The 27,593-nt window shown below is 35.5% G+C and overlaps 1 protein-coding gene across 1 annotated transcript in view; it reads left to right on the forward strand.

Annotated features, from left to right (window-relative positions):
* The window catches only part of Ankrd31 (ankyrin repeat domain 31), a 163,656-nt gene extending 142,548 nt beyond the window's left edge, over positions 1-21,108 (forward strand). Inside the window, exons 24-25 of the mRNA XM_040273425.2 lie at positions 6,043-6,139; positions 19,444-21,108. Of these exons, the coding sequence (XP_040129359.2) occupies positions 6,043-6,139; positions 19,444-19,589 (243 nt within the window). The 3' untranslated portion in view covers positions 19,590-21,108. The remainder of the gene's footprint in view (positions 1-6,042; positions 6,140-19,443) is intronic.
* The last annotated feature ends 6,485 nt before the right edge of the window (positions 21,109-27,593 follow it).

Raw genomic sequence — 27,593 nt, forward strand, 5'->3', positions numbered from 1 at the left:
TATAAGCCCACTGATGACTGACACCATATGGTCCAGTGTTCATCCACCCGTAGGTGTCTGTGGTACCACATCAGGTCTTACAATGACTCACTCAAAAAAGTATGAATCATCAGATACACCATTATGGTTTATACCTTTAAACTTCCCTACCCTTTGCAGTAAGCCTCAGTATACCAATAATAGAAGGCATAGCTTCCCCTCTTTTGTTGTCCAGCTCAGTTGTATCTGCCTTCCCTCCTTGCTCCTGCTCTGCCCCGAACTCTGTGCCCCTACTCTGCATTCTTTCCTTGTAGGCCTTTGTAGCAGGTACTTCTGGTACTGTTTCAGTCCCTTCACTTAATCAGCACATTCTGGATTTTGTGTGCTATATAATCTCTCTGACTTTTTACCCTCGAAAGTTTTTTCTTTCCCCACCCCTACAATCACCAGATTTACTGCTTTTTACACCTTTGCTCAGTTCTTTTCATGGATTGATAATTTATACCAAATGATAGTAATTAACATCTTACACCAGTAATCCCTTTTATTAGAATATTTTAAAAAGTCTTTTGATAGATTTTTATTGTTTTGTTAAACCATTCTCATGGCATTGATATGGTACTCATTGCTGTGGTTTTGGTTCTTTTGGCATGCTGAGAAGACTCTATTCTCTCACGCTTTTTCTCCATTATAACCACTACATTTCCTGCCTTTGAGAGCTGTCTATGACATCATTTGGTCCTCACATGTTACTAATGCCACATTTGCATATCCCATTGCTTCTAGTGTTTTCTCAGCAATCAAGCCAATTAGAGTTCTAATGTTTAGCATCTATGTGATAGTGAAGTCAGCTGCAAGTATGAATACTACAGATTATCTGAGCAGGTTTAGATTACTTTTCTTTTTTAGATTATCCCCAAAAATGAAAGCAGAGTTTTTAAAATTTCTATGGGACACACACGTACTTTTTAGTAAATACCCCAAATTGAAATATGATCCCAGTGAGTTTCTCATAATATTTAAAAGTCTTTTTAAAATCTTCTTTTAAAGTTTACCACTTGTATTTGGGGCAAAAATGGGAGTTCATAACCCAATTGAGTCAAATGTATGAAAGATGATATATCATGAGCTTTGTAATGTTTTGAACAACCAATAAAAAAAAATATTTTAGTTTACCACAGAAAACTCTGTCTCCTCTTGTCTGAGAGGAGCTCCTGAATTCACAGATGCTTCTTGATGATGAAAACTTTTCACTGCACTGGTAAATGTGAACATTCTACTGACTAGTTCTGAGAATGTTGGTGGGGGTGTAGGGCCAGGAATGATTTGCTGTCAGGCATGAAATGCTAGAAAAGTATGTCTTTCTCTGCATCAGATAGTGACAATGTCACTAGATACAGAAATAATTCATACCTCCTACCCAAGCAGCTGGGCTGCTGTACATCTTTGCTAAGGAAATTTTGGTGCTTAGGAAAATTCTTTACTGAGGAAATTCAACTCACTTCACTGATTTCTCTTGCAGCTTCTGCCTCCTAGCTGTTAGACACCATTCTAATGGCCAGAGTAATCTCTGGGTAGGAGATAGGATACCAAACTAGTTTCTGATTCTACTTTTTATAAGTTATTTGATCTGGGCAACAGTTTTTAATCATGGTTATTTCTAGAATTACTTAAAGAGGGTGGAGTGGCTTTTTAAAACTAACAATGTCTAGTGGACCTCAGTTCAAAGCTTCTAATCTAATAGTCTGATTTGGGAACTAAGTGGCAATATTCTTAAAAGCTTTCCAAGTGACTCTTTTTTTAAATGGACATAATATCTTTTTTATTTTTTTATGTGGTGCTGAGTATTGAACCCAGTGCCCACACATGCTAGACAAGTGCTCTACCACTGAGCCACAACCCCAACCCCTTTCCAAATGATTCTAATGTTCATCCTGGAGTGAGAATCACTGAGCTAGGACAAATCATTTAACTTGGTCTTCTAGTCCTATACATAATTTTTCTGAATTTATTAACAATGGCACAAGGAGGCCCACATTCCTTTCATTGCAAGCAAGTTGCCCTCAACTCAAAAGAACACATGGAATCATCTAATCACGTTTATCAATATGTAGCCTCAATCATAGGCAGCAGAAATGGCTCACCTCCACAGGAAAATGCTTTTCCAGTCTATGATCATTCCACCTTGAATGTGCTGGATCTCCTCTAATCTCAGAAACTAAGATAACTTGGCTCTGGTTTTTATTTGAATGGAAGGGAAATTGCCTTTTGGTGATATGATTGCCATACAAAATTTATAAGAATGGCAATGGTAGTTCATTTTTGGGACCCCCAGGAGTGAATTGATGAAGTTGAAAAGTAGACTATCATTTTAGGTTGTGACTCAAGGAACACTAGACAGATACCTTGTGCAAACATACTTTCCAGCCAGATGCCTTGCTAAATTTTCACCCTGATAAACTCACTCCTTTGGAGTTAGTGTTGACTTTCCTCTTTCCCTCCACCCTCACATATTTTTATAAAAGAAATTCCATAATTAGGAATACCAAGATATAGACAGGTTAGGGACAGAGTATATAGAAAGTGATGAAAATTGTTCATCTGGACAGATAACCTAATTCAGTCAGTTACTCTCAAAGTGTCTTAAACTTTATGCAAACTTAGCTTCTATACAGCTGTACTATAGAAGAGAAAAGAGATGGCTAGAGAAATGGATCTTTTAAAAAATACAAATATCTAGGAGTTGCAAATTCTGAAAAATAAATACTAGAAAGGACCTTTTCTTGCCTCCTGCTGAATAGAGTGCTGGGGAATGAAGAAAGGAATCTGGAATTGGAATTGGGAGATATGTACTATGAAAAAGAACTTTACCTGAAAAATCATTTACCTAGAAGCAATTCTTACACTTTAAAATGACTTTCTGTCTTGTATTCTGAACTCTTAAAGAAATATTTTATTTAAAACACATATTCTTAACCACAATGTTTTTTGTATTATAATGAGCCAAAAAAATAGAGTTTTTTTGTTTCTTTGCTTTTTTCCCCTACTCTGAGATCTAAAAACAAAACAACTTTCCTTTTCTCTTTCTTCTCTTGAGATATTGAAAATTGTAAGACTTGCTGCTTAAAACTTACAGAATCCTATTAATCCATATTATAAATTGTTTTTCTGAAAACATGTGAAAAACAGACTGATACTTTCAAAAATAAAATGGACTCCCATCAGGGAAATAAATTTTTGGACACCTCTTTAATATTCAAAGATGTCATGGTTTAGATATTATGTATCCCCCTAAAGCTTGTGTGTGAAACAATGCAAGAAGTTTTAGAGGAGAGAGGATTGGGTTATGAGAGCCTTAACCCAGTCAGTGAATTAATTGCCTGATAGGATTGACAGATAGATGAAGGCGGATAGAGTGTGGCCGGAAAAGGTGGGTCATTGGGGGTGTGCCTTTGGGCCTGCATTTTGTATTTGACAAGAGGAGCCTTTCTTTCTGCTTTCTGATCATCAAGTAAGCCACTTCTCTCCACTAAACTCTTCCTCCATGAAGTTCAGCCTTATTTGAGCCCTTACCTATGAACTGAGACGTATGAAACTGAGCGCTTAGATAAACTTCCTCCTCTAAAGTTGTTCTTGTCAGGTCTTTTAATCACAGCAGTAAAAAGCTGACCAAAACAAAAGGCAGTCAGGAGGTTGAGACAGGAGGATCACCAAGTTCAAGGTCAGTCTCAGAAACTTAGTGAGGCCCTAAGCAACCCTGTCTCCAAAAAAAAGAAAAAAAATCAAAAGCAGGTAATGTTTTATATTTTTTTCTTGATTCATATGAATAGAAACATTTGTTATAGCAATTAATGACAGTTAATATTGCCAAAATAAAGTTAATTGATATTCTCACTTGCTTATTAACCACATTTCCATGTGTGATCATCTACCTCATACATAAGTACTTGCGCACGTACACACACACACACACAAACACACACATGTTGCATACATCCTACTTCTTCCCCAGCATCCTTCTTTCTTAAGTCTGCTATGAGGGAATCAGCATAGGCTAATATCTGAGGAATAATGGACCATTGGCTATAAGGTTTCAGGGAAAACCCCAGTGGCCTTAGGACAAAGCATCCCTGCAACTTTACCTTTTAGAAAAGCAAGAACATAACAACCTACAGATATCTTCATAGAACACAGCTTATACTGTCTCTTACTTTTTCTCATCTGGAGGAACATGACAAAGTTTCTGAGAGCACTAGAGGCCATGAAGTCCAAAAACCTCAGAAACTAGCCTCCAGCTCTTCTTACCATGCCTCTGTCAGAGTGAGCATGTAAGCTACATTTGGATCCTTAGTAAAATTTTCAGGATTCAAAGTTTGAGCTGTATGAAATGTGATAACTGTTTGCACTTTTGCTTTAGCCAATTGGAGCACAGACACTAATATGAAATACAATTTCTAGAAGTGACTGCCTGTTTCTTTTGAGTCTTTTCATTAATTTATTCAACAAATCACTCTACTTTGTGAAAGATACACTTTAACTTGGTGGATTTTCTTAAAGTTGTGTTGTTTATATCTGAATTACCTCCAGTGGTATGTGTAAGCCACTTTATGTTACCCAGTACTAAAACTGATTAAAAAAATATGCTTTTAAAGTAGGAGATGAAGATGCTAACATACTGAACCTGCGCTTCCATTAGTTTATAAGGTATATTAGACATTGTCAGGGCATAACCCGTACAAAATTCATTGTTTATAATTATTGGGTTTTTTAGAGAACTGACAAATGACATTCAGGAGCTGTTTCTCTCTTTTTATTTCATGGCAAATGAGGAGGGATTGGCACACTGGGCAAGCCAATATATCCCATTTGCTTTACTTGGCTTTGTTTGGTGAGGGGTTGAGCCCAAATCCTATATGTACTTTATAGATCACCTATGCTTTCCTGGCCCTGTTCAATTAACAAGATTTTAGGATGTGACAGATAGTATGCCAGATGCTTTTCATGCATTCTATCTCTTAATCCTCTTAATACGCTGAAGATACTTTTTTCACAAATGGATAACCTGAGACTTGGACTTTAAGAGTCTTACTTAAGAGTTGTAGCTTCAGTCTTTTAATCCATAATGTCAGGCATTATGTAAAGTGCTAAACATACACAAATGAATATGACACAGACCATGTCCTCTAGAAGTTTATGGTTTACTTGACACAAGAGACATTAAAACATAATTTCTTTTAAATGGAATAAATGCTGTGACAGAAATAAGAGCACAAAAGATATGAGAGCCTAGAGGAAGGTCATTAAGTTTAGAGGTTATAAGAAGACATCCTGGAGGAAGAGATGTTGAAATTGAGACTTGATGCTCTGCCCTAAGAGAACCTGCCCTTTGGGGGTTTTAGGTAGCCCTAGACCTAAGAGTGGGGAGTGCAAAGACCAGTGGACCAGGAATATTTCTGGTAGGTATATACCACAGCCCTGTCCATTATTTATAAATATTTTTAAGCTCTGGCCTATGGGATTAATAAAAACATCTAAGTCCACAAGTTTTTATAACTGGATATGTAGACCTGAAATATTAATAATCTAATCATCTAAATATTTTATTTCCTGAAAAGTACTATTACTTCTATGGCTTAGTTTTTTAATGTCAATATTTTTTAGCAGATGAAAGATTAACAGTTGCTGAATAAGTGATGGATGAGAGAGGTAGTAATATACATCAGGGGACAGTAAATTTTTTCTGTAAACAGGCCAGATAATAAATAATATTTTAGGTTTCATGGGCATGTCACAACTATTAAGTTCTTTTGTAGCACAAAAGTGGGCAGAGATGTTAAGTAAATGACTGGGTGTCACTGTGTTCTAATAAAATATTATGTTCTAATAAAATATTATTTTCAAAATTATTTACCAAAAAAAGAGGCAGTCTGTACTTTGCCATGGGCTATAGTTGGATTTACAATAATCAGTACTTAATAAAAATTACAATTTTCAGGAGATTGATATATTTGCCTCTGACAGAATGTATGATTTTTTTTAAATTTTGGCTTTGATTATGTGTAGGTAACATATCTTGGGAAGGAGCTTTTAAAGTATGTTTCTGAGGAAGTACCTCCAGAACCAAATGTAGTACCTCAACAACATCAGCCTTGTCTTCCAGGTATGTCTGGCCCAATATCTGTTTCTTGGTTGTGGGATAAAAACACCCAAACCTACTCTTTTTATTGTGTATTTTGGTCTTTTATTTTTCATTGAGGTAAAATTCACTATTATTCATTACAATTAACCATTTTAAAGTGAAAAATACTGTGGCATTTAGTACACTCACAATGTTACACAACCACTACTTTGATTAGTTTCAAATATTTTCATCACCCCAAAAAGAAACTTACTCCCCATTCTCTACTCCCCCCCAGTTCCTGGAAACCCCAGGGTCTACTTTCTGGAATGGATGAACATGTTCTGAATATGGAATTAGATAAGACTTTTTGAGTCTGACTTCTACTTTATATAATATTTTTGAAGGTTATTTTAGCATGTATCTGTACTTCAGACAATATTTCTATGACAGTAGAGTGTATTTTGACATATTATCCATATATGGAGTATAACTTATTATAATTATAATCCCATTCTTGTGGTTATACATGATGTAGAATTTCACTGGTGGTGTATTCATACCATTTATACCTCTTTCCCCACATCCTTGCCAACATTTATTGTTACTTTTATTCTTGATAATTGCCATTCTGACTGGAGTGAGATGAAATCTCAGTGTACTTTTATTTTGCATTTCTCTAATTGTTAGAGATGTTGAACATTCTTTCATATATTTGTTAACCATTCGTATTTCTTTTTCTGTGAAGTGCCTGTGCAGTTCCTTTTTCCATTTATTGATTGGGTTATTTGGGTTTTGGTGTTAAGTTTTTTGAGTTCTTTATATATCCTGGAGATAAATGTTCTATCTAAAGTGCAAGTGGCAGAGATTTTTCTCCCATTCTTTAGGCTCTCTTTACATTCTTAATGGTTTCCTTTGCTGTGAAGAAGCTTTTTAGTTTGATTCAATCCGACTTATTGATTCTTGATTTTAGTGCTTGTACTTTAGGTCTTGTTGAGGAAGTCTAAGCCAACACAATAGAGTGTCTACATTTTTTTTTTTTTTTTTTTTTTTTTTTAGTAAGTGCAGAGTCTCTGGTCTAATGCCTAGGTCCTTGATCCACTTTGAATTAAGTTTCATGCAGGGTGAGAGATAGGGGTTCAATTTCATTTTGCTACATGTGGATTTCTAGTTTTTCCAAAACTGTTTGTTGAAGAGGCTATCTTTTCTCCAATGTTATGTTTATGACACCTTTGTCTAGTAGGAGATAACTGTATATACGGGTTTGTCTCTGTGTCTTCTATTCTGTTCTATTGGTCTTCAGGTCTGTTTTGGTGCCAATACCATGCTGTTTTTATGCTGTTTTTGTTATATAGCTCTGTAGTATAATTTAAGGTCTAGTATTGTGAGATCTCCTGGTTCACTTTCTTATTAAGGATTGCTTTGGCTATTCTAGGCCTCTTATTTTTCCAAATGAATTTCATGACTGCTTTATTTCTATAAAGAATGTCAATGGGATTTTAATAGGAATCACAATAAATCTGTATAGCGTTTTTGATATTATGGCATTTTGACAATATTAATTCTTGTCTATTCAAGAACATGGGAGATCTTTCCATCTTTTAAGTTCTTCAATTTCTTTCTTTAGTGTTCTGTTGTTTTCATTGTAGAGGTCTTTTCACCACTCTTCTTAAGTTTTTGATTGTGTTTGGATGGGCTTTTTTTGTTTTGTTTTGTTTATTTTTTAAGGCTGTTGTGAATGGGATAATTTTCCTAATTTCTCTTTCAGCTGATTCTTCTTTGGTATAGAAGAATGCAATTGACTGATGGCTGTTAATTTTATATTCTGCTACTTTGCTAAATTTGTTCATGAGTTCTAGAAGGTTTCTCATAGAGTTTTGGGGTCTTCCAAATATAGGACCACGTTGTTGGCATATATTTAACTTTTTGAAGAACAGCCACTCTTTTCCAAAGCAGTGTAACCATTTTACATCCCCAGTTGTAATTTCAAGGGTTCTTATTTTTGTACATCTGTACTAACACATCTATTTTATTCCTAACCACTGTTGATTTTAGGAGAATTTAAAAAATGACAAAATCCTTTATAATTCTTTTTTCTGAATCTATTCTGTACTTTCTTTGGTTAATTTTTTAAAAGTATCATATAGGAGTCAGTCATATAACATAGATAGGAAAAGATAAGAGAAAAGTAATAGAAATACAAGGGGGAAAATGGCAAGATAAGTTGGAATCGAAAAATGCAAAAGCTGAACGCATCAAGAAAAGGATATTTTATAATTTTTATAATTCATCACAGTGTGAATCTTCATATTAAAACTTTTTCCGTTTAAAAAAAGTATCATTAAAATCATGCCCAAAGTGACATGATTTGGTTATTAAAATATTTTGTATAAATAGGTACTAAAATAAATCTTTGCTAATTAAACTAATACTCCTGGTTGGGGATGTAGCTCAAGGGTGAAGCACTTACCTAGCATGCATGAATCCTAGGTTTAATCCTTAGTACAAAAAAAAATTGTATACCAAACTAATATTCCTTATTAAATGGAGTAAACTTCCTCATGAGAAAACTAAAGATGTAGTCTTCACCAATGAGCAGCACATTTTGAAATGATCTATGAAAGGGCAGAACACATTTCTGAAAAACAGCAGTATTATATTATTCGTCTCTACCACAGTACCCTCTCTTCTTATCTTGGTGTTCCAGTTGAAGACAATATAAGCAGAGAGGTAGTACAAAATAGAAAATGACAATACTCTGATAAGCAGGATAAAGAACCAAACAGGATTTCTATCACCAAGTCCTTACCCAGAAGTTCTCAGGAATTATTCCTTTTCTTACTACAAAGCTCCATAATTCAAACTACTTTTCTCTTCTAACTTTATGCTTAACCCACACTAATCTCTCAGTATTATCCTTTCTCAAACACTGGCTACATGATGGGGTGCATTCTTCCCAGTTTTCTGAAGACGGCCTCAAAAGTACTTTTCATCAGTAATGGGAAACTTAATCTGGGAGACCAGGTAACAATAAATTAATTAAGTTAAATTTTTTTAAGAAACTGGAAATAGTTCCTGTAGTAATTCATGGTCTTTGATTCCTAACTTTTAACTACAGATCTATTTAATCAATTCTTGTGGTAAGTTCCAGTATCCTGAATTTTTAAAAGTGACTCTTACATAGCCAGTCTGACTATAGACTGAATGACTAGTAATATTTGATTTTTTATGCAGATGATAATTTGACAAACCTTGATATTCAACCTTTTACTTAGATTCCTAAGAGTGGAATTACTAAAGCATGCAAGCTCTCTCTTGCTCTCATATCTGTCTTCACTCTCTTTTTCCCTAGTGTACATGCACAGATGCTCACACTCATACACACACTTAGCTCTTCTGTAGGGGCTTAGACCCAGGAAACAGATCCTGAATCTATTCTACACTTTCCCAGCAGGTAGAAAATACACGACACAGTTAGGATAGTAGACATGTCTTATTCATGGAACCTCTAGCTGGTTCCATTTTGCCCTCGTCAGTTCTATTTAGCACATCACAAGTCTTTTCCATAGGCCCTTTTATATGCAGGCCAAAGAAGGAGCAGTGCCAACAGGTTGCATAAGTGGGCATGTGCTCAGAAGCAAAATATTTATAATCTTGAATAAATACACTGAATCAGGTAGTTTCTGACCTTGACTACACACTGACCATAATGTAACTGATTCATGTCCTTAGTTACACACTAAAAATATAACAATAGCCTTTCAGAAGCCTCAGCAAGGTATCCTAAATACAGCCATTTTGGGCCTGCCCCAACACATGTGCACATACTCTTGGAGGAAAGTCAAGCAAACTCTTTCTCCTGCTACTTTCTTTTTTTATTTTTATTTTTTTTTAGTTGTTAATGGACCTTTATTTATATGCAAAGCTGAAAAATGAACCCAGTGCCTCACATATGCTAGGCAAGTGCTCTACCACTGAGCCACAACCCCAACCCTCTCCTGCTACTTTCTTATCTGAAGAGTCAAAACAGGACTGTAGGTTTTATATCATTATATCATGATGGTCCTCTGTGCATCAGATTTTCTAGTCTAGGCATTCCCAACCTCTGGCCAGAAATCTCCTTCCTCAGATGGTACACAGTTCTCCTATTACATGACCATGAAATCAGAAATTGGATTCTGAACAGCTGTTTCTATTGCTTATAATATAAAGTTTCTTACTATTAATTTCTTTCTAGAAATCCTGATTTTTCTTTCCATTAGATATTTTGGGAACATTAAGGCTAATTTGAGAATTCTGGAGATACCAGCTTCTGTCTACTTTAGTCTCATCCTAGTACTCTACAGGCAGGACCCAGTTGGTGAACAGCTGTAGGCTGCTATTTGATCCTCCTTGATTAGGATTCTTTCATACCTATTTTAAGGTACTTGACGGAAATCCAAAGACCTAAGAAGTTAGAAAAATTTTAAATTATTTTAACCCTATTATAAGCAAAGCATTCAGGAGACAATTTTTCTCTTTCTGCATGTCAAAATGTGATGGTTAAGGGTCTGAAACTGTGAAGACCATAAAGTCTAAAATAAAAAAATAATTGCATAGCTTTCATCAGCACACCTGAGATCATAAGCATAGTCTGTTCTCTTATGCTTTTGATGATCACAGTCTTCATAACAAGTGTTTTTTTGGGGGGGAAAGGAAAATTAGAAAGAACTATTTACTTTTTGCATATCTAGGATTACCATGCATCCTGGTTTGACCAGAACAGTCTCTAATTGGTGTAACTATTTATAACACTTACACTTTTAGAAGTACCTTGTTTAGATGGCCCAGTATAGAAACCAATCAAATTGGTATTTAAGAAAATAAAATTTGGATAATGGAGAAAGAGAGAAACTTTCAATTTCATTTACTTTTATAAGAAGTATATAGATTCGAAGATATTTTGCAAATAGTCAAATCTTTTTTAGCATTTTTTTTATTTATATATGACAGTGGAATGCATTACAATTCTTATTACACATATAGAGCACAATTTTTCATACTCTGATTGTATACACAGTATATTCACACCAATTCTTGTCTTCATACCTGTACTTTGGTTAATAATATGATCATCATATTCCACCATCATGCCCCTTCCCTTCCCCTCCAGTTCCTCTGCCCCATCTAGAGTTCATCTATTCTTTCCATGCTCCCGCTCCTGTCCCTCTATGAATCAGCCTCCTTATATCAAAGAAAACATTCAGCATTTGGTTTTTTGGGTTGGCTAACTTCACTTAGCATTATCTTCTCTAACTCCATCCATCTACCTGCAGATATTCTTTTTTATTGCTGAGTAATATTCCATTGTTTATAAATGCCACATTTTTTTATCCATTCATTTATTAAAGGGCACCTAGGTTGGTTCCATAGTTTAGCTATTGTGAATTGTGCTGCTATAAACATTGATGTGGCTGTGTCCCTGTAGTATGCTGTTTTTAAGTCCTGATAGTCAAGTCTTATGCATATCATTCTGTATTATAAATAATTGCTTGCTTCCTTGCTTTAATTTCCTGATAATTTAAGAAGTTCTTTAAGTTCTGACATTTTTATTTTTATGAGCTCCTGCTTCTTACTGTATTCCCCAATGCCTGGCATAGCATAGCTTCCCAATAAGTGTTTATTGAATAATATTCATTAAATGAACACATGAGTGAGTTAAAGCATGAAAGTGATCCAAAGGACTTGTTGTCTTATTATGTATGGATGCCTTGACATCAAAGATTTATAACATAATCTGTAGTGAAAAATTCAACAAATAGAAAATGGGATTTGGGTCAATTAATATTGTCTCCTTTATCAAAATTTGCTGTTTCTAATTGTGAGATATGTAGGAGTGATGGCCCTGAGCATTTTCTCAGACAGAAATTTAGAGAACTGTCAATACTCCCTCTCTCATACTTTCTCCCTGCCCTTCTTTATGAGAGATCATAAAGAAGTATCTTCAGCTTTGTTAATCGGTATTTCCTAAATTTATTTGTTCAGATGATATCTATCAGTATTTTATAGAACAAATATCAGCAGCCTTAATATCCAATTTATTTACATGTAATCTCAGATTCGTGGTAATCAAGAAAATCCTGAGTCATGAAGACAATGTGACAAAAATTCTTAATCTGGCCATTTTAAGATTTTCTTCAGTGAGTCATAGATAATGGAAGAACTTTATTCTGAAGTCTTCACCAAAAATAATTGAATTGGTGACTCAAGTCAAGTATTGAAGGGCTTCAGTGTTAAGATGTCTTGTGTTGGCCCATTGAGGGATGCTGTTTCTGATATAAAAACACAAATCTTTTAAAACAAAATTTTGTTGATGAAATCCCTGAAGCATCTATTATCTCAAAAATCCTTTTAAACTTAAAATGTAGTGAGTCTATGATGCCTTTTCTCTGGAAATTCATAATGTCCTCCCAGACCTTTCCACTTCATGCCTACTTGACTATAATTCTTCTTCTGCATTATTGAGAAGATATTCAATCATATTTTAGTATGAACTAGAAGAGCAAAAAATGAATATTCCCAAACTTCTACATATTTGGGATCATTATATAGGGGACATATTGACATTTTTATGACATATTTATGACATATTTTTAAGATATCCTGTTAAGATATCTTTAAAATATCTTAAGATATTCTGTTAAGATAGATCACATTTCACTGGGTGCAGTGATGCACGCCTGTAAATGGGATGCTGAAGTAAGAAGATTGAGAATTCAAAGTCAGCCTCAGCAAAATTGAGGCACTAAGCACTAAATACCCTATTCTGTATTTTATTTAGAGACCCTGTCTCTAAATAAAATACAGAATAGGGCTGGGGATGTGGTTCAGTGGTTGCGTGCCCCTGAGTTCAATCCCCAGTACCTGCCCCCAAAAGAAGATAGATTACATTTCACTATTTACTTGGAAGCCAATATCATGTATTTATGTACCCCATCTCATAATACCAAGATACTCAAAACACAGTATGCTAAATGTATTTTTTTTAAAAAATCACCTGAAGTCTTTTCCCAAACCATCACTTAATACATACTGACTATGTATTTAATGGAGAGCCAACATCATATGTTTGTTTTAAATATGCTTTTCCAGGGAAACTAGTAACATACTTTTCCAGGTTTTAATAAAATAATCTTTAAACTACTGATAATGTTGAGATAAATGACTTTAAAGACAGTTTTCTTCATTTCAGAGTTGTTATTGCGCTTCTTATCTCTGTAAAAGTAAATGTAATAGAGCATAAACATAGACAGGTGCTTCTTTTTATGTGGTTAAGAACTTGAAGCCTATGGTAGATGAGTGCCTGATAACAGTGCAGAGGATGTTTATTTCAGCTCATATTTACAACTCCTGTTCTTTTTCATTATGTGAAACATAATGTTTTTTACTCTGTTATCATGATTGACACTCCTTTGACCTAATTCACAAAGTAGAGAATACATCTATTCATAGGGGAGACAAGAGAAGAAAAGTGTATTTATTGAGTACGTGTGATGTTCCTGGCCTTCTGCTAGGTTCCTTACATCATTAGGCCATTTAGAAGCATTCTGAGGTTCTTTCTGCTTAAACAAATGCACAAAAAAGCTGAACACTTTACATATAAAATCAAGTACTCCAAACCAAATTCAGCTGAAAACTCCTCCCATTAGATTTCAGATTTTCCCCCACATAATGAGAGCTTAAATCATTTATAAGTAACGATACTTTCAGTCTGTTTCTTGATTATAGTACAGTTTTCACAGATAACTTTTGATATTATCAATGTAAATCTATATCAAATTCTTAATTTAGTTTTAAGCATCAAATCATGTAATATTGCATCATCATTTTTACTCTTTAGGATCCCTCTGTTTAAAAAAAAAAAAGAAAGGCATTAAGCTTTATCCCAATGTAACTACACAGATATATTTTTACCATCTACTGAAATAATTGTTAATCATTTTGCTTTTGATTGGAATTATATTTCTGATTCAGAATTGTGGTAGCATAGAAAAATCATTCTTGGTTATGGGCATAAAGCTCCTAAAGTCCCTGGAATTTCCCAAGTGATAAAGAGTGATAGCATCTTTTTTTCTTATAAAAGGGCTTTTGCTGAACCCTAGATAGCCTTAGAATAGAGGCTGGTCACCAGAAAGACACCAGACAGCCTTGATTAGGAGTTTTAAGATTCTACCCCATCCTATACCCTCCAGAGACAGGAGAAGGAGGCTAAAAAATGAGTTAATCACTAGTGGCCAGCAATTTAATCAATTATTCCTGCATAATGAAACCTCCATAAAAACCAATAAATGACAGGATTTAGAGAGCTTCTGAATTGGGGAACACATTGAGGTTCTGGGAGAGTTCCAGACCCAGAGAAAACATGGAAGTTCCTTGCCTTATGCATCTCTTTTATTTGGCTATTCCTGAGTGTAATTATTTAAAAAAAAAAACTGGTAATACTAAGTGAAGTACTTTCCTGAGTTGTGTGAGTCATTCTGGAAAATTCCCCTTGGGAAGGGTATGTTGTGAAAAACCCTCAAATTTCTAGTTAAGTCAGACAGAAGTATAGGTGACCCAGGACCTAATGCTTACAGCTGGTATCAGAAATGAGGACAATCTTGTGAGACTGAGCCCTTAAACTTGTGGAGTCTGAGCTAGTTTACAATACAAAGCAATATTGACTAACACTTTACAATTTTATAGAATGCTTTCTCATGTATTCTAATTTGACAAAGATGAGTAATGGGAATGGTCAGAGAAATGGGGAGGCAGGAGAAACAGTTTTAGTATTACAGCGTTGCTTTGTTAGAGAAAATTCTACTCCCAGAAGTCACTAAGTTACAAGTGTCCATCTGAAAGTGTTTTCCAGACAATTTTGTTGTATCATCTCAAGCATCCCAATGTTGGTATATTCTATTTTCAATGTATTACTTGGGAAGATGGGCACTTTGCTTTGTCCAGAGTTACTGCATACCATTCTGTATTTGGCTAGACATCTTCTCTATGTGAACAACATAGTGATGATTTATTCCAAATAAAATGAAACTCATCTTATTTGCAGTGTTCTTGACCCTTTTTAAAAGTGCCTTTATTTAGGCCTGTGACATTTGAGGGAGGCCTGCCCTTTGAAAAGAGATGCTGGGGTTTTTTGTGCATACAATCCCACCCTTCCTCTGGTTTTCCATAGCTTTTCCTAATTCCACATGTGACTGCAATAACAGACAAGAGGATCAAATGAGATGATGTATATAAAATTTCCTAAAGCAATATCAATGAAACTACAGGGATTATGATAGCTATAAAATGGTTATATTTAAATGTCAATACTTGTACCTTGCTGATCTGTTCCCTTAAATCATATATTTTTCCATGGTATTCATATTTTCAGTCATCTACTTATTTGATCTCATGTATTGGAATTTCTTAAAATATGCATATTATAGGGCTGGGGTTGTGGCTCAGTGGTAGAGTACTTGCCTAGCAAGTGTGAGGCACTGGGTTCCATCCTCAGCACACCATAAAAATAAATAAATAAAATAAAGATGTTGTGTCCATCTACAACTGAAAAAAAAATATTTTAAAATATGCATATTATAGTAAAAGGGATATCAAAACTTAGATACTGGATGGGCTTTGTATTTTTTTCATATGCCTAAATATTAAAGTTCTCAGACCCAGTTGTCTAGATCTTTACAAAAATGTTCTATCTAATTCTTAGAGTATAGAAGTTCTTTATAGATAGGATTAAGTTTGTCTGCATGCAACAGAAAACCTCAAATACCATAGTTTAAACACACAAAGTTTTATTCTTTCATGGAGAAGACTGGATGTTAGTGATCCCGAGTAGACAGAGCACCACTGGAAAGTCATACTGTCTTTCTGCTCCATCTTCCTCAGCACTGATTTACATTTTCAGGTCTATCCATGACCCAAAGTAGTAATGAATCTCCATCTATCACATCTGTATTCTAGTCATTTGGAAGATTGAAAGCAAGGTGGCAAAAAACCGGCTGGGGTGGGGAACTTTGATAGATGTCTTTTCCCTTAAAAAGATACCTGTCCCTGAAATCTACACATTTGGTTTACAATTCATTGGCCAGAATTTAGTCAAATGCCACACTTAGCTTTAAGAAGGGCTGAAAAATAAGTTTTTCCACTTACCGTATTGCCCAATTCTGTTGCTGTGAGGGGTGGGGTGGAGTGGAGGCAACTCATAGTCTCTGCCAGAAATTTTTTTTTATACAGCTATTAATAAGGGAAATATCTATTTAAGCATAATAAATTGTGTTGAGTAATTTGACATGTTGCAAGAAACTTTATAGTGGAGATTCAAGCAGTGAACCTTCTCTGAACACTGGATTAACAGCAGGATGATGTGAATGTTCTTGGGCTGGCTGTGAAGACTCAAAGAGAGCCCAGGTCTAAGGTGGTAGGGTTTTGTTCCTTGAGAAAAGTGTGTACCTTGTCAGCTGAGGACTTTCCTGCCCTTCCCCTCTGGCAGCAAGTAGAGGAATTCCCAGTGCCAGAGTGTTAATAGATCTTGGCTCACCCCCAGTTGTTTCTTTTGTGCTTTTAATAGAATTATTAACAATAGAATAGTTTTTATATAATGTCATTTAAACTGTATGTGAATTACATACTTGTTACCAAATTATGAACTTGTTTGTTTTCCTAACAGTTTCATATAACATTATGGAAATCAATAATCAGAAGTATTGCATCTGTTTCCAGCAGTCATTCATTGTTGCTAAATAATAATTAATGTATATATGCATTACTAAAATATTTGATGCATTGAAAAGTAATAAAAATGAGCTATTTAAAACTTATTTTAAGCCAGATGTGGTGATACCACCTGTAGTTCCAGCTACATTCAGGAGACTGAGGGGAAGGATTATTTGAGCCCAGGAGTCCAAGATTAGCCTGGCAATGAGACCCTGTCTCAAAACAAACACATTTTTTTTTCATTTTAGTCTTCACAGAATAAGAAATGTAAGCAGTGATTCTCTGAAGCAATGGTTGAGTTAAATATTAAATATGTAGATATTTCAGAACTAATGCTGTGGGTGTGTTGTTATCAAGACATGAACTTTTAGCTTTCTGTCTTATGGAACACCAGATTTAACTAAACATTACATTCCAGTGAAGGTGCCCAGTGAACTAAGGAATACAGTTTTGGAGCAGAATTTTGATCTATACAGTGATTAAATTCCTGACCTAATTAGTACCATGCTCTGATTAATATCATATAAAATTCATGCAGACAGAATTAATAGGCACTTTCCCAGTCCTAGAAATTTTAAAGGACATTAAATCTATGAAAGATATGAATGATAAAATAATAGAGACTTTTTTTTTTTTACTACCAGAGTGGGAAAGTTTAAAAACATTGATAATATTCGGTGTTGGCAAATATATGGAAGAAAAAACAGGTTATCTAACCTGTATTTGTATATATTATTGGTGAGAGTTTAAAAGGATGCATTTGAGGGCTCCTCTTGCAGAAATTTTTTAAATTTAAAATGTGTATAAATCTGGGTTGTGGTAGTGGCTCAGTGGTAGAGCACTTGCCTAGCATGTGTTAGGCACTGGGTTTGATCCTCAGCACAACATAAAATAAATAAATAAAATAAAGGTATTGTGTCCATCTACAACTAAAAGAAAATAAAAATAATAAGATGTGTACAAATCCTTCAACTTAGTAATTCTACTTCTGAATAGCAGTCCTATAGGAGTATTTGCACATTCCTGAATATTGAAAAATTAAGAATAAATTGTGAAATATAAATAAACTATAGTAGATGCATTAACTTTCTCAAATCATATCTGAAGTAGGGGACAGTGTCTTGTGGGAGAAGGGACTAGTGTAAATGATAGTGTTTAATTGATGAAACCAAGCCAACTTTGATGAAATATGTTTAATTATTGAAAGCCTTATTTCTGTGATTTTTCCTCAGAGAAAAATATTCCGTACCCCCAACTTTTGTGGGATACCTTGTCTCAGAAAGTCTAAAAAACCAAAGCTATTAATATAGGAATTATTGTGTTTATATATAGACCATGGGTTAAAAAGTCAAAATCCTTTGTATTATAAATGACAGCTTAAAATCTTATCCAGATTGGCTTAAACTTCCAAAAAAGGAATTTTATTTATGCATTACATGAAAAGTCAGGAACAGGTCTTCAAGCTTTATCCAGGATTTGAACAGCATGACTAAGCACCCAGTTTCTCTGCTTTTCATTTCTTAGCTCCATTTCCCATTTCAGCTCCATCCTAATAGCCTCTCCTCATTATCCCAGCTCTATATTCTACCAGGTTCAAGTCTAGCAAAGAAAAATATGTATGGGGCTCTTTCCTAAAAGACCTAATAACAATCATATTGCATCTACACTTTCCTTTGAATGGGTTATATTCTCTTTTTTGAATCAAAGCCTACTTACTGATTGGCTCAGAGCTAAGTAAATCTTGTGCAGAACAACTTCACCAGTTGTTGGTGAACTTCAACTTCACATAGACCAAGTGTGGGGGAAAAGGATGTTCATACAGAGAAGCATAAATGAGTACTAGGCATAAAAAAGTCACTGACCTGAAGATATCTAGTTAGTGTAAAACATATCACCTAGGATTATGAACAAAGCTCTGAGACTATATGGGTATGTCTAACTAAAACTGTCTGTTGGAGGTTAACAATTGGGGAGCAGAAAGAAACCAGTTTTATGATCACTGACCCCTTAAACTGGCAGAGCCAAAAAGAACCCTCTTTAATCATCAGTCCTCTTCATCTCTCAGAAATGAAAGTTCAGAGAAACCATGTAACTTTCTTGAGATCACACACCAAGTTTATGGTAGAGGTAGGACAGATCATCTATCTTCCAGCCTAATATTCTTTTCAGTAATAAATAATAATGATAATAATAGCAGCTAATATTTATTGAATATTTGCTATATTCCAGGGAATTTGCTAAGCATTACACATGCAAAATCTCATGTAATCATCACAACTGTCTTGTTTCTAGTTTATTGGAAATTGAGGCATTGAGGCAGAGGGGCTTGTTCAGTTACCTTAAGAAGCTTCCCTCATTCTTTTCCAAATGCTCTTATTTTGGACTGTAAACAGGCCTCTCTCCCAAGGTCAGCCAGTACTGGTTCATACTTTTGCCTCAGGTACAAAAAATGGAATGAGTGAAGAATGCCCTGGACAAAGAACCTGTTATGTGTCCTCTCACATAGATTTTACTAGATTCTAGAAATTATAATAAATTTAAACCTTACATTGTGAAAGGCAGTTTTTAATTTCTCAATTTCTTGATGCATGTTTAAACAGGCACTTCCAGAGAGTCAGTACAAAACATCCCACATCATCTACAAATCAATGAAATACTTTTAATCAACGATCAAGAATTTCTCCCATGCCATATAATGGATCAGCATTGGAAATTCTATGTGGAATGTGAGGAACTAACATTCTAAAGCTTTGTTGTTTTCAACAATTTTTTAGGTATTTGTTCATATTATCAACAAACCTTTTTCTTTTATCTTGTGTGGTAGTCCTACTAGTTGCACTTTACTAGTTGCTACTTAAGATGTATATTTACTGTTATAATAAATCTATAACTTTTCATCTGTTATGGTAAGTTTAATACTTTTTTGGGCCATTTTGGCATTTCTGTATTGGCTATCTGGCTTCCCTTTTACTAACAAACTGAAAACTAACCTTCCTATAGGTACTTCTACCTTTGCATAAACAACAGATGGTCTTTAAGGAAAGTGAGAATGCATGTAACTGTGATTCATAGATAATGGCTCCAAAAAGACCCAGGTAAAGTGACTCACTAAAAACAAGAACATCAAATTCCAATATCTTCCCCATTTAATTTGAATTTATCTCAAAATCAAAATGTAAAATTGTAAATGAAGTTTACATTTCATAAAAGTGTAGGTCTAAAATTGTTAACTGTGCTGTCTTAGAACAAAGAATGAGTCAAAATTTGGGGGCCAGTTATCTATATAGGATATACTTCACCTTTGTCTTTTGCTACATTGCCATGAAGGTTAAAAAGAAAAAAAAGATATACTCAAGAGCTTTATCAGTTTTCTCAAAACTCTTAATCTTTGATGACCAAATAAGTCTTTACTTATCCTTCATTATCCCAAGATCCCAAATAAACCTTTTGACTTGGTGGCCTTATCTATCTCTTCTCTGTCACTAGATCAAGAAGTCAAAATTGAAATAAAAATTTCTAGATTTCTTTTGGGGGATAAGATAGAGTGTTGTATAGAATCTTCAGAAATACTTTTAGAATTTATAAGAAACTCATTAACGGTTCATTCCAAGGAAAGAAATTATAGGGTTGATGGGGTTGGGGATATAGCTCAGTTAGTAGAGTGCTTGCTTTGCATGCACAAGGCCCTGGGTTCAATCCCCAGCACCACCAAAAAAAAATAATAATAATAATAATTTCTTGTAAAAAGAAATTACAAGGTTGGGGAATTGAGAAGAAAGGAATACTTCCTTTTAACTACATGTACCTTTTGACAGCCTTTGAAATTGGTACCATGTATATATTCATTCTATTCCGATAAAAAACTCAATATCTGAAATCATCTGGAAAGGTTTTTCTGTTAATAAAAGTACAAAGAGGGGCTGGGAATGTGGCTCAAGCGGTAGCGCGCTCGCCTGGCATGTGTGTGGCCCAGGTTCCATCCTCAGCACTACATACAAACAAAGATGTTGTGTCTGCCGAAAACTAAAAAATAAATATTAAAAAAAAATTCTCTCTCTCTCTCTCTCTCTCCTCTCTCTTTAAAAAAAAAGTACAAAGATATTGAATCATTCTATTTTTCTTCAAGAGTCTAATAAAAATGTTTGACACAGAATAACCCTACATATTGTAATGTTTAAGAACTGACAGAAATTTATTATTTTATTATAACTTCTTTAGAATACCATATTTTTTGGATACTTACATAATCCAGATTAGGTGGTATATTTGGCCTTATTTTTAACAAAATATTTTAAATATGGGCTATATATAAATACATTTATATGAAATATACAAATTGTTGGATAATGTTTAATGCAAACTCTGCTGTTATTAAAGAAATAAAAATCATAAACCTTTCTGTTTATGTATAACATATTTAGCAATATAAATATTTATAGTGTATATATACTTTTTATATGTATGGCTATGAAAATGTGTATTTGATAACTGTGTGGGGTGGGGGAATTATAATTTACAGAAGTCATACATTCTAAGTTTATAATTCAAGAGGTCTTGGAATCCTAAGTTTCCATTTTAGTGATCAAATTCTTAATTTCTCAAGCCCATTTATTATATTCTATATACCACTCTCTTGCTCTTGAAGTAAGCTGAGTATTAAACTAGACAACAAAAGGGTCTACTCCAACCACAGTTGGAGAGAGACACCTTATTCTAGATCTTCTCTGTGAAAACACTAGGCAATTGGGAGTATTTGCTAGATGCTTTGCTTCTCCTGGACTCTAACTTTTACACTAAGCCATAGATGGGACCTTGAAGAATATCTAATAATTCAGCATTCTACTTGATATTTTCACATTTCTATAAAACTGATTTCTAGAACATCTCAGGGTATACCCATCAAGGCAGTCTGTTCCCTTTCATATTATTAGTCCTAAGTGTTTCAAAATGGATATCCCAATGCCCTAGCTTCACAACCCTATTATGACAAAATAGTAATTCTTTGTAAAGGACAAATCATTATAGCACAAACTTACACTGACTTGATTGATGGAAATTTGCAAGCATACATCTTTGCCCTTTTTGCTCTTTCATTTAATTCTCCTCCTGAGTTCATTTTTGTCCTTATCAGTATCTATATAGACTATAGCAACAGCAATCCTAATCCATTTCTCTTATCCAGCTCTTTCTCGTATAAAACACCTGTGGCACACTGCTGTCAAATTATTTTTAAAAATCTATGTTGCTTCCCTGCTGCTGCAAGAGTAAATTCTAGGCCCAACATTCAAGGTTACCTACGTCTGGTCCTAACATAAACTTCCAACTTCATCCTCCAGTGATCTCTGTTAGACTTCTTTTTCATCCCTAGTGAGTTAAATCATGTCCTCCCACCCCAAAATTCATGTTGAATCCTTAATATCCATACCTCAGACTTATTTTGGAAACAGAGTGTTTAAGAGATGATTAAGATAAGACCATTTAAGGTGGACCCTGATCCAATCTGATACCCTTATAAGAAGAGGAATTGTGAATACATAAGGACACAAAGGATGAGAGGACATAGCAAAAAGGTAGCCATGTACGAATCAAAGAGATGCCTCAAAATGGAACCAGCGATTCCAACAGTTTGATCTTCGATTTCATGCCTCCAGAACTGTGAGAAATAAACTTATGTTTTAAGCAATCAAATGTGTGGTATTTTTGTTATGGAAGACTTAGTAAATTAATACAATCTCTAACTCACCCCTTGTATATATTATTTTCCCTACCTTAGAATGTTCCCTCTTCCCCTGCTCATGTTTTCCTCATTCTTTGAGGCCACTCCTGATGTATGAACTGTATTGCTTAGTTAGACTACCTTAATCCAAGCACTTAACATTCACTGCCTACTATAATAGTTTTCTTTTTATGGTTTATCTCCCACAAGTGTATGAAAAATTTGTTGAGATCAGGTTCAGAGTTTTACACTTTGTATTTCCTTAAGATATCTTCAACTTAATAGATGCTCTGTTAGGGTACTTTCAGATACAGTGACAGAAAAGCCTACTCAAGATGCTTTAAGCAGTAAGGAAAATTTACTTCACTCAAAAAGTTCAGAAGTAGGAACTTCAGGGCTGGTTAATTCTTCAACTGAACAAAATCATTATTGTTCCCTTTTTTCTTCCAGCTCCCTTCACAGTGCCAAGATGGCTCTGCTTTTACAGGTAAGTGTATAAGCGGTATCATTAGAAGAAAAGAGACATTTTCTTCTAATGCACTTCTTTTGCAAAGAAAACTTCCGTAAACACTCCCATCCCACAGGAAACTTGTGTCTCATTGACTAAAATTGAAACATCTGCCATTCCTCTATCACTAGCCAGAGAAGTGACTTTGCCTTCATTGTTTGAGAGAAGTACATGCCCAGGTGTGGGAGAGCAGTTAGCTGTACAAATTCCAGACTCCACCAGTTAGAATACAAGCAAGGGATATGTGTGTGTGTGTGTGTTTGTGTGTGTGTGTGTTTGTGTGTGTGTGTGTGTGTGTGTGTGTGTGTGTGTAAGGGATTAGGATAAAATCAAATAGTTTCAAGTCTTTGTTGTAAGCACTTTGTTCCATTAACTCATTTTTTTTTAAAGAGAGAGAGAGAATGAATATTTTAATATTTATTTTTCAGTTTTCGGTGGATACAACATCTTTATTTTATTTGTATGTGGTGCTGAGGATCGAACCCAGCGCCCCACACATGGAAGGCAAGCGCGCTACCACTTGAGCCACATCCCCCGCCCCCCATTAACTCATTTAATTCTTACCATACCCTATGAAATTTTATCATCATTTTTTTTTTAGGAAACTGAGGTACAAGATGAAGTTATTTGGCCTAAAGTCACACAGCTATGAAATGATAGAACTAGGAATCAAACCTGGTAATCTGGCTTAAGAGCTCATGTTGTTTGGTGCCAAGCATTTTTTTCTCACTTAGCCAGACGTTATCTTCCTCAGTATATGTTAAGTGATTAGAACAGTGTCAGCATCATTCTGAATGACAGTAACCCTATTGGTTCCTTCCACCTACACATTCTAATGGAATCAGTTTGCTCACTGTGAGGAATGACATGCAGGGCACACGGAGATACTGTAAGAAATGGAATGTAGAGGTCAACTGATGAGTTCTAATAGGAACACATTCATATCTGCTCTCAAGGTTCTCTTAGTCTAAGGAGTTGTGCCTCAATTTTCTTGGGAACTATCCTTTTGCTTTAAATGAATGAATGTGCAATAGCACTTGGATTTTAAGAGACTTTGGATTTTCTGTGCTGCTGAGTGTCAGGCAGGCTGAACAAATGTTAGCTGCAGGATAACCTGAGCACTCAAACCCCCCTCTGTCTGGTCTTTTATCACCTGTTTGCATCAAGTCTGAATACTCAACCCCGCTCAAGGCTGAACACCCAACCCCACTCAAGGCTGAACACTTGACCCCCACCCGTCTGGTGCAACAGAAACCCACATCTGACCCCTGCCCCATCTGCCTGAAGGCAGAAGAAGACACTCTTAGCAACTACTGTATGATCCAATCACTGTATGCCAATAAGGCAGCTTGCAGACCCCAAGACCCCATTAGATTTTGGCTATAAAAACTCCCTCCTGCAGGGCCCTCTCTCTTGTGCTCTCTTTTTATTACTCTCCCCTCCCCTCCTCCCCCTCTCCTCCTCCTCCTCTTCTCTCTCTCTCTCTCTCTCTCTCTCTCTCTCTCTCTCTCTCTCTCTCTCTCACTGCTGCAATAAAGATCTCTTGGTCACTCCAAGTGTTGTGGTCACTTTCCTTTCACTGAGGGCTAACGGCATATAACTACATAACTTCCACCTCCTGTTGTTTCCTCATCTCATGTTTGTTGAAATATTTTACAGAAGGAAACATCCTTTTTTTTTTTTTTTGTAGTATTGGGAATTGAATCCAAGGTCTGTGCATGCTAGGTAAGAGCTGTAACACTGAGCTACATCCCCAGCCCACATGTATCTTTCTTAAACATGTAAAAGCCATGAAATGTGGTTTGTTTCTGTTGAAATTTCAGCATAATGTTTTGATGTCCCTAAATTCTTTCACCTAAATAAGAGGAACAAAATTTGAGGCCATGTCAAGTCAACTTTCTTCAGCATTAATTTAATCCCCAAGTTCAGAATTCACACAGGATTTTAAATGCCTTGGACATATTTGTAAGTTCATATTCTTTGAAGTAGGCTACTTTGCCAATGGCTTTAAGGCAGTAGAAGCAAACACATGAAGTTGTAATGTCAGTAGTATGCTTTTAGATGGTAAAAGTAATGTTTGTTTTTAGCTGTTCACAAAACACCTTAGAGTCCCATAACGTGACAATTTGGACTGAAATATGAAGTCAGGTCTTGTCCTTTAAAGCTAGAGACAAGGAAGTGGTAAGGTGAGTTGCCTAGCTGGAGAGTAAGCATCACCATTCACCTAATTCCCCTCCACATAGCTTTTGTTGTTCTTTATTATTGCCTACACAGTATTCTTCATGAAATGATTCAACAGAATGAACCCAAACTCTGTGTGTGTGTGTGTGTGTGTGTGTGTGTATGTGTGTGTGTGTGTATGTATAAATGGTCCCAAAAGAATAGATGATGAAAATGAAGAGGTTCAAGAATTGGTCCTTGTCGCCCCCCAAAAAAAAAATAATGGATAAATAAAAGAGTAAACAGTCAAATTTGGAAGAGCCCAGCTCTGTGCCACAAATAACTTGCTGTGTAACAATGAAGCCCAAGGAGCCCCTAAAATCTAGAATTGTGGAACTTCTTTCCCTTTAGAATCCAAGAAAGATGGTTTGAGCCTCTAGCCTATATAGAGAGCGAAATCTAGCAGCCAATGTGGTACATTTTCCAAGGAGGTACTCACATTCCCCACTGTATCTGCTTTTCTATGGAACTTTCCATCAGTCTGCTGACCAGCGTGGATCCTGAGCATTGCTCTCAATCTCTAGTGCTGAAACCACCTCCCACACCCCTCTGCCCCATGCTCATCTACCCCAACCTGGTTGTTTTCCCACAACTCTCCCCCACCCCAGCTGTGTGGAGCAGGCTTTACTGACAGCTGGCTAGCTGGTAAAGGGGAAAGAGTTATAACACAGCACAGCAAATGAAACCACTAAACACAACTTCTACCACAGGAAGTTTCTCCTTGATGTTCTTACCTGGGGTTCAGCAAGCAGGATTGGATAGGCCTGTAAGTACTGCTCTAGGCTGACATCTGGGCTCCACCACTCACTAGCTATGGAACCTCATAATCTTCGTAATCCTCCCTGGGTCTACTGGTGGACTTTCCTAAGATTTTTGTGAGAATTAAATAAGATAATCTGTACAATCAGGCATCCATATGGCTGGTATAGAGTGATTGCTCAATAAATGATAGCTGCTAAGAGAATTGTTTGGGATTATGTGCCCAAATTCCCCTTTCTCAACCTCTGATTAATAACCCTGCTGCATTGAAAAACACACACAGCAGAATCTTCAAGAATGAGTCTGGGCATTATTAGTTTCTTAAACTCCCTAGATGATTATAATATGTAGCCAGGTTGAAAATCATTGCTGCAGACTCTTCAGTTCCACTTTTGGCTTTCCTAGACTATGATTCACCTTTCTCCAGGCCTAGAAGAGAAATCCAGAATTTCCCATTTCCTCCCATTCTATTATAAGCTTATTGTTTTAACTCTCTCTGTCTTGATCTTGCCCCTCTAGTATGTGCCCAGAGGGGCTTGGCTTTCTCACCATCAAAATATTCTTCTAGGTGAATATTCTATGGCCATAAAAAGCAGGAGATTACATTTAGTTATTGTTTTTAAATGACCTTTTTTACACAATAGAAGTATTAGAGTTGTCTCCAAATTGGGTTATAGTATAAGTCACTGTATGTGTCCTTCCAGAGTGGAGCTCAGGGATTCAACCATAGGACACAAGAAGCTGAAAGCCACTAGAGCAAAACATGGCAATATGTTCAGAGTTCTTATAAAATATTCCTGCAGATCTTGAGGGGGTTTCATCCTTGCCTCTGTGCTAGAATCACCTGATGAGCTTTAAAACTCTGCCCCAAGCTGAGGACCACCCCCAGAGATTCTAATTTCACGGGTCTGGGTGCCAGATGACTCCAGTGAGTAGCCACTGACTTCTGTGGTCTGCTTTTATCACTGAGTTACTTCTGTTTCCCAAACTGTCTCATTAAAAGAATTATCTATGCTTCTTAAAAATAGATTCCTGAGCCCCACTCCACGTTTACTGAATCAGATCTTCTTGCAAAATTTTTTGACAGATTCTTAGGTGAGTCTATCAGGCAAATGTGAGAAACATTACATTAATCAAGTTATTTATTTTCCTTTATAAAATTTTAAAAATTGTACATATTTATGGAGAATAGGAAGATGCTGTTTAATCATCAAATCAGAAAAATTAGTGTTTCCATCTCCTTAAGGCTTTATAATTTTGTTGGGAACCTTCACACTCCTTTATTCTAGTTCTTTATGAAATATACACTAAATCATTGCAAATTATAGTCACTCTCCTGTGCTGTACATACTAGAACTTACTTCTCTTATCTGTTTTTCACTATTTCCCAATCCCTCTCTATTTCTTCTTCTCCAACCCTTCCTATTCACCAGTGACCACTATTCTGTTTTCTAGTTCTATGAAATCAATAATACAAGTCAATTCATTTTCAGTTGATTAAGATTAATTTATTTATTATAAATAATGAGCAAAATGTGTGCCCTATA

This window comes from Ictidomys tridecemlineatus, chromosome 1 (genome assembly GCF_052094955.1).
Source record: "Ictidomys tridecemlineatus isolate mIctTri1 chromosome 1, mIctTri1.hap1, whole genome shotgun sequence".
Taxonomy (NCBI): domain Eukaryota; kingdom Metazoa; phylum Chordata; class Mammalia; order Rodentia; family Sciuridae; genus Ictidomys; species Ictidomys tridecemlineatus.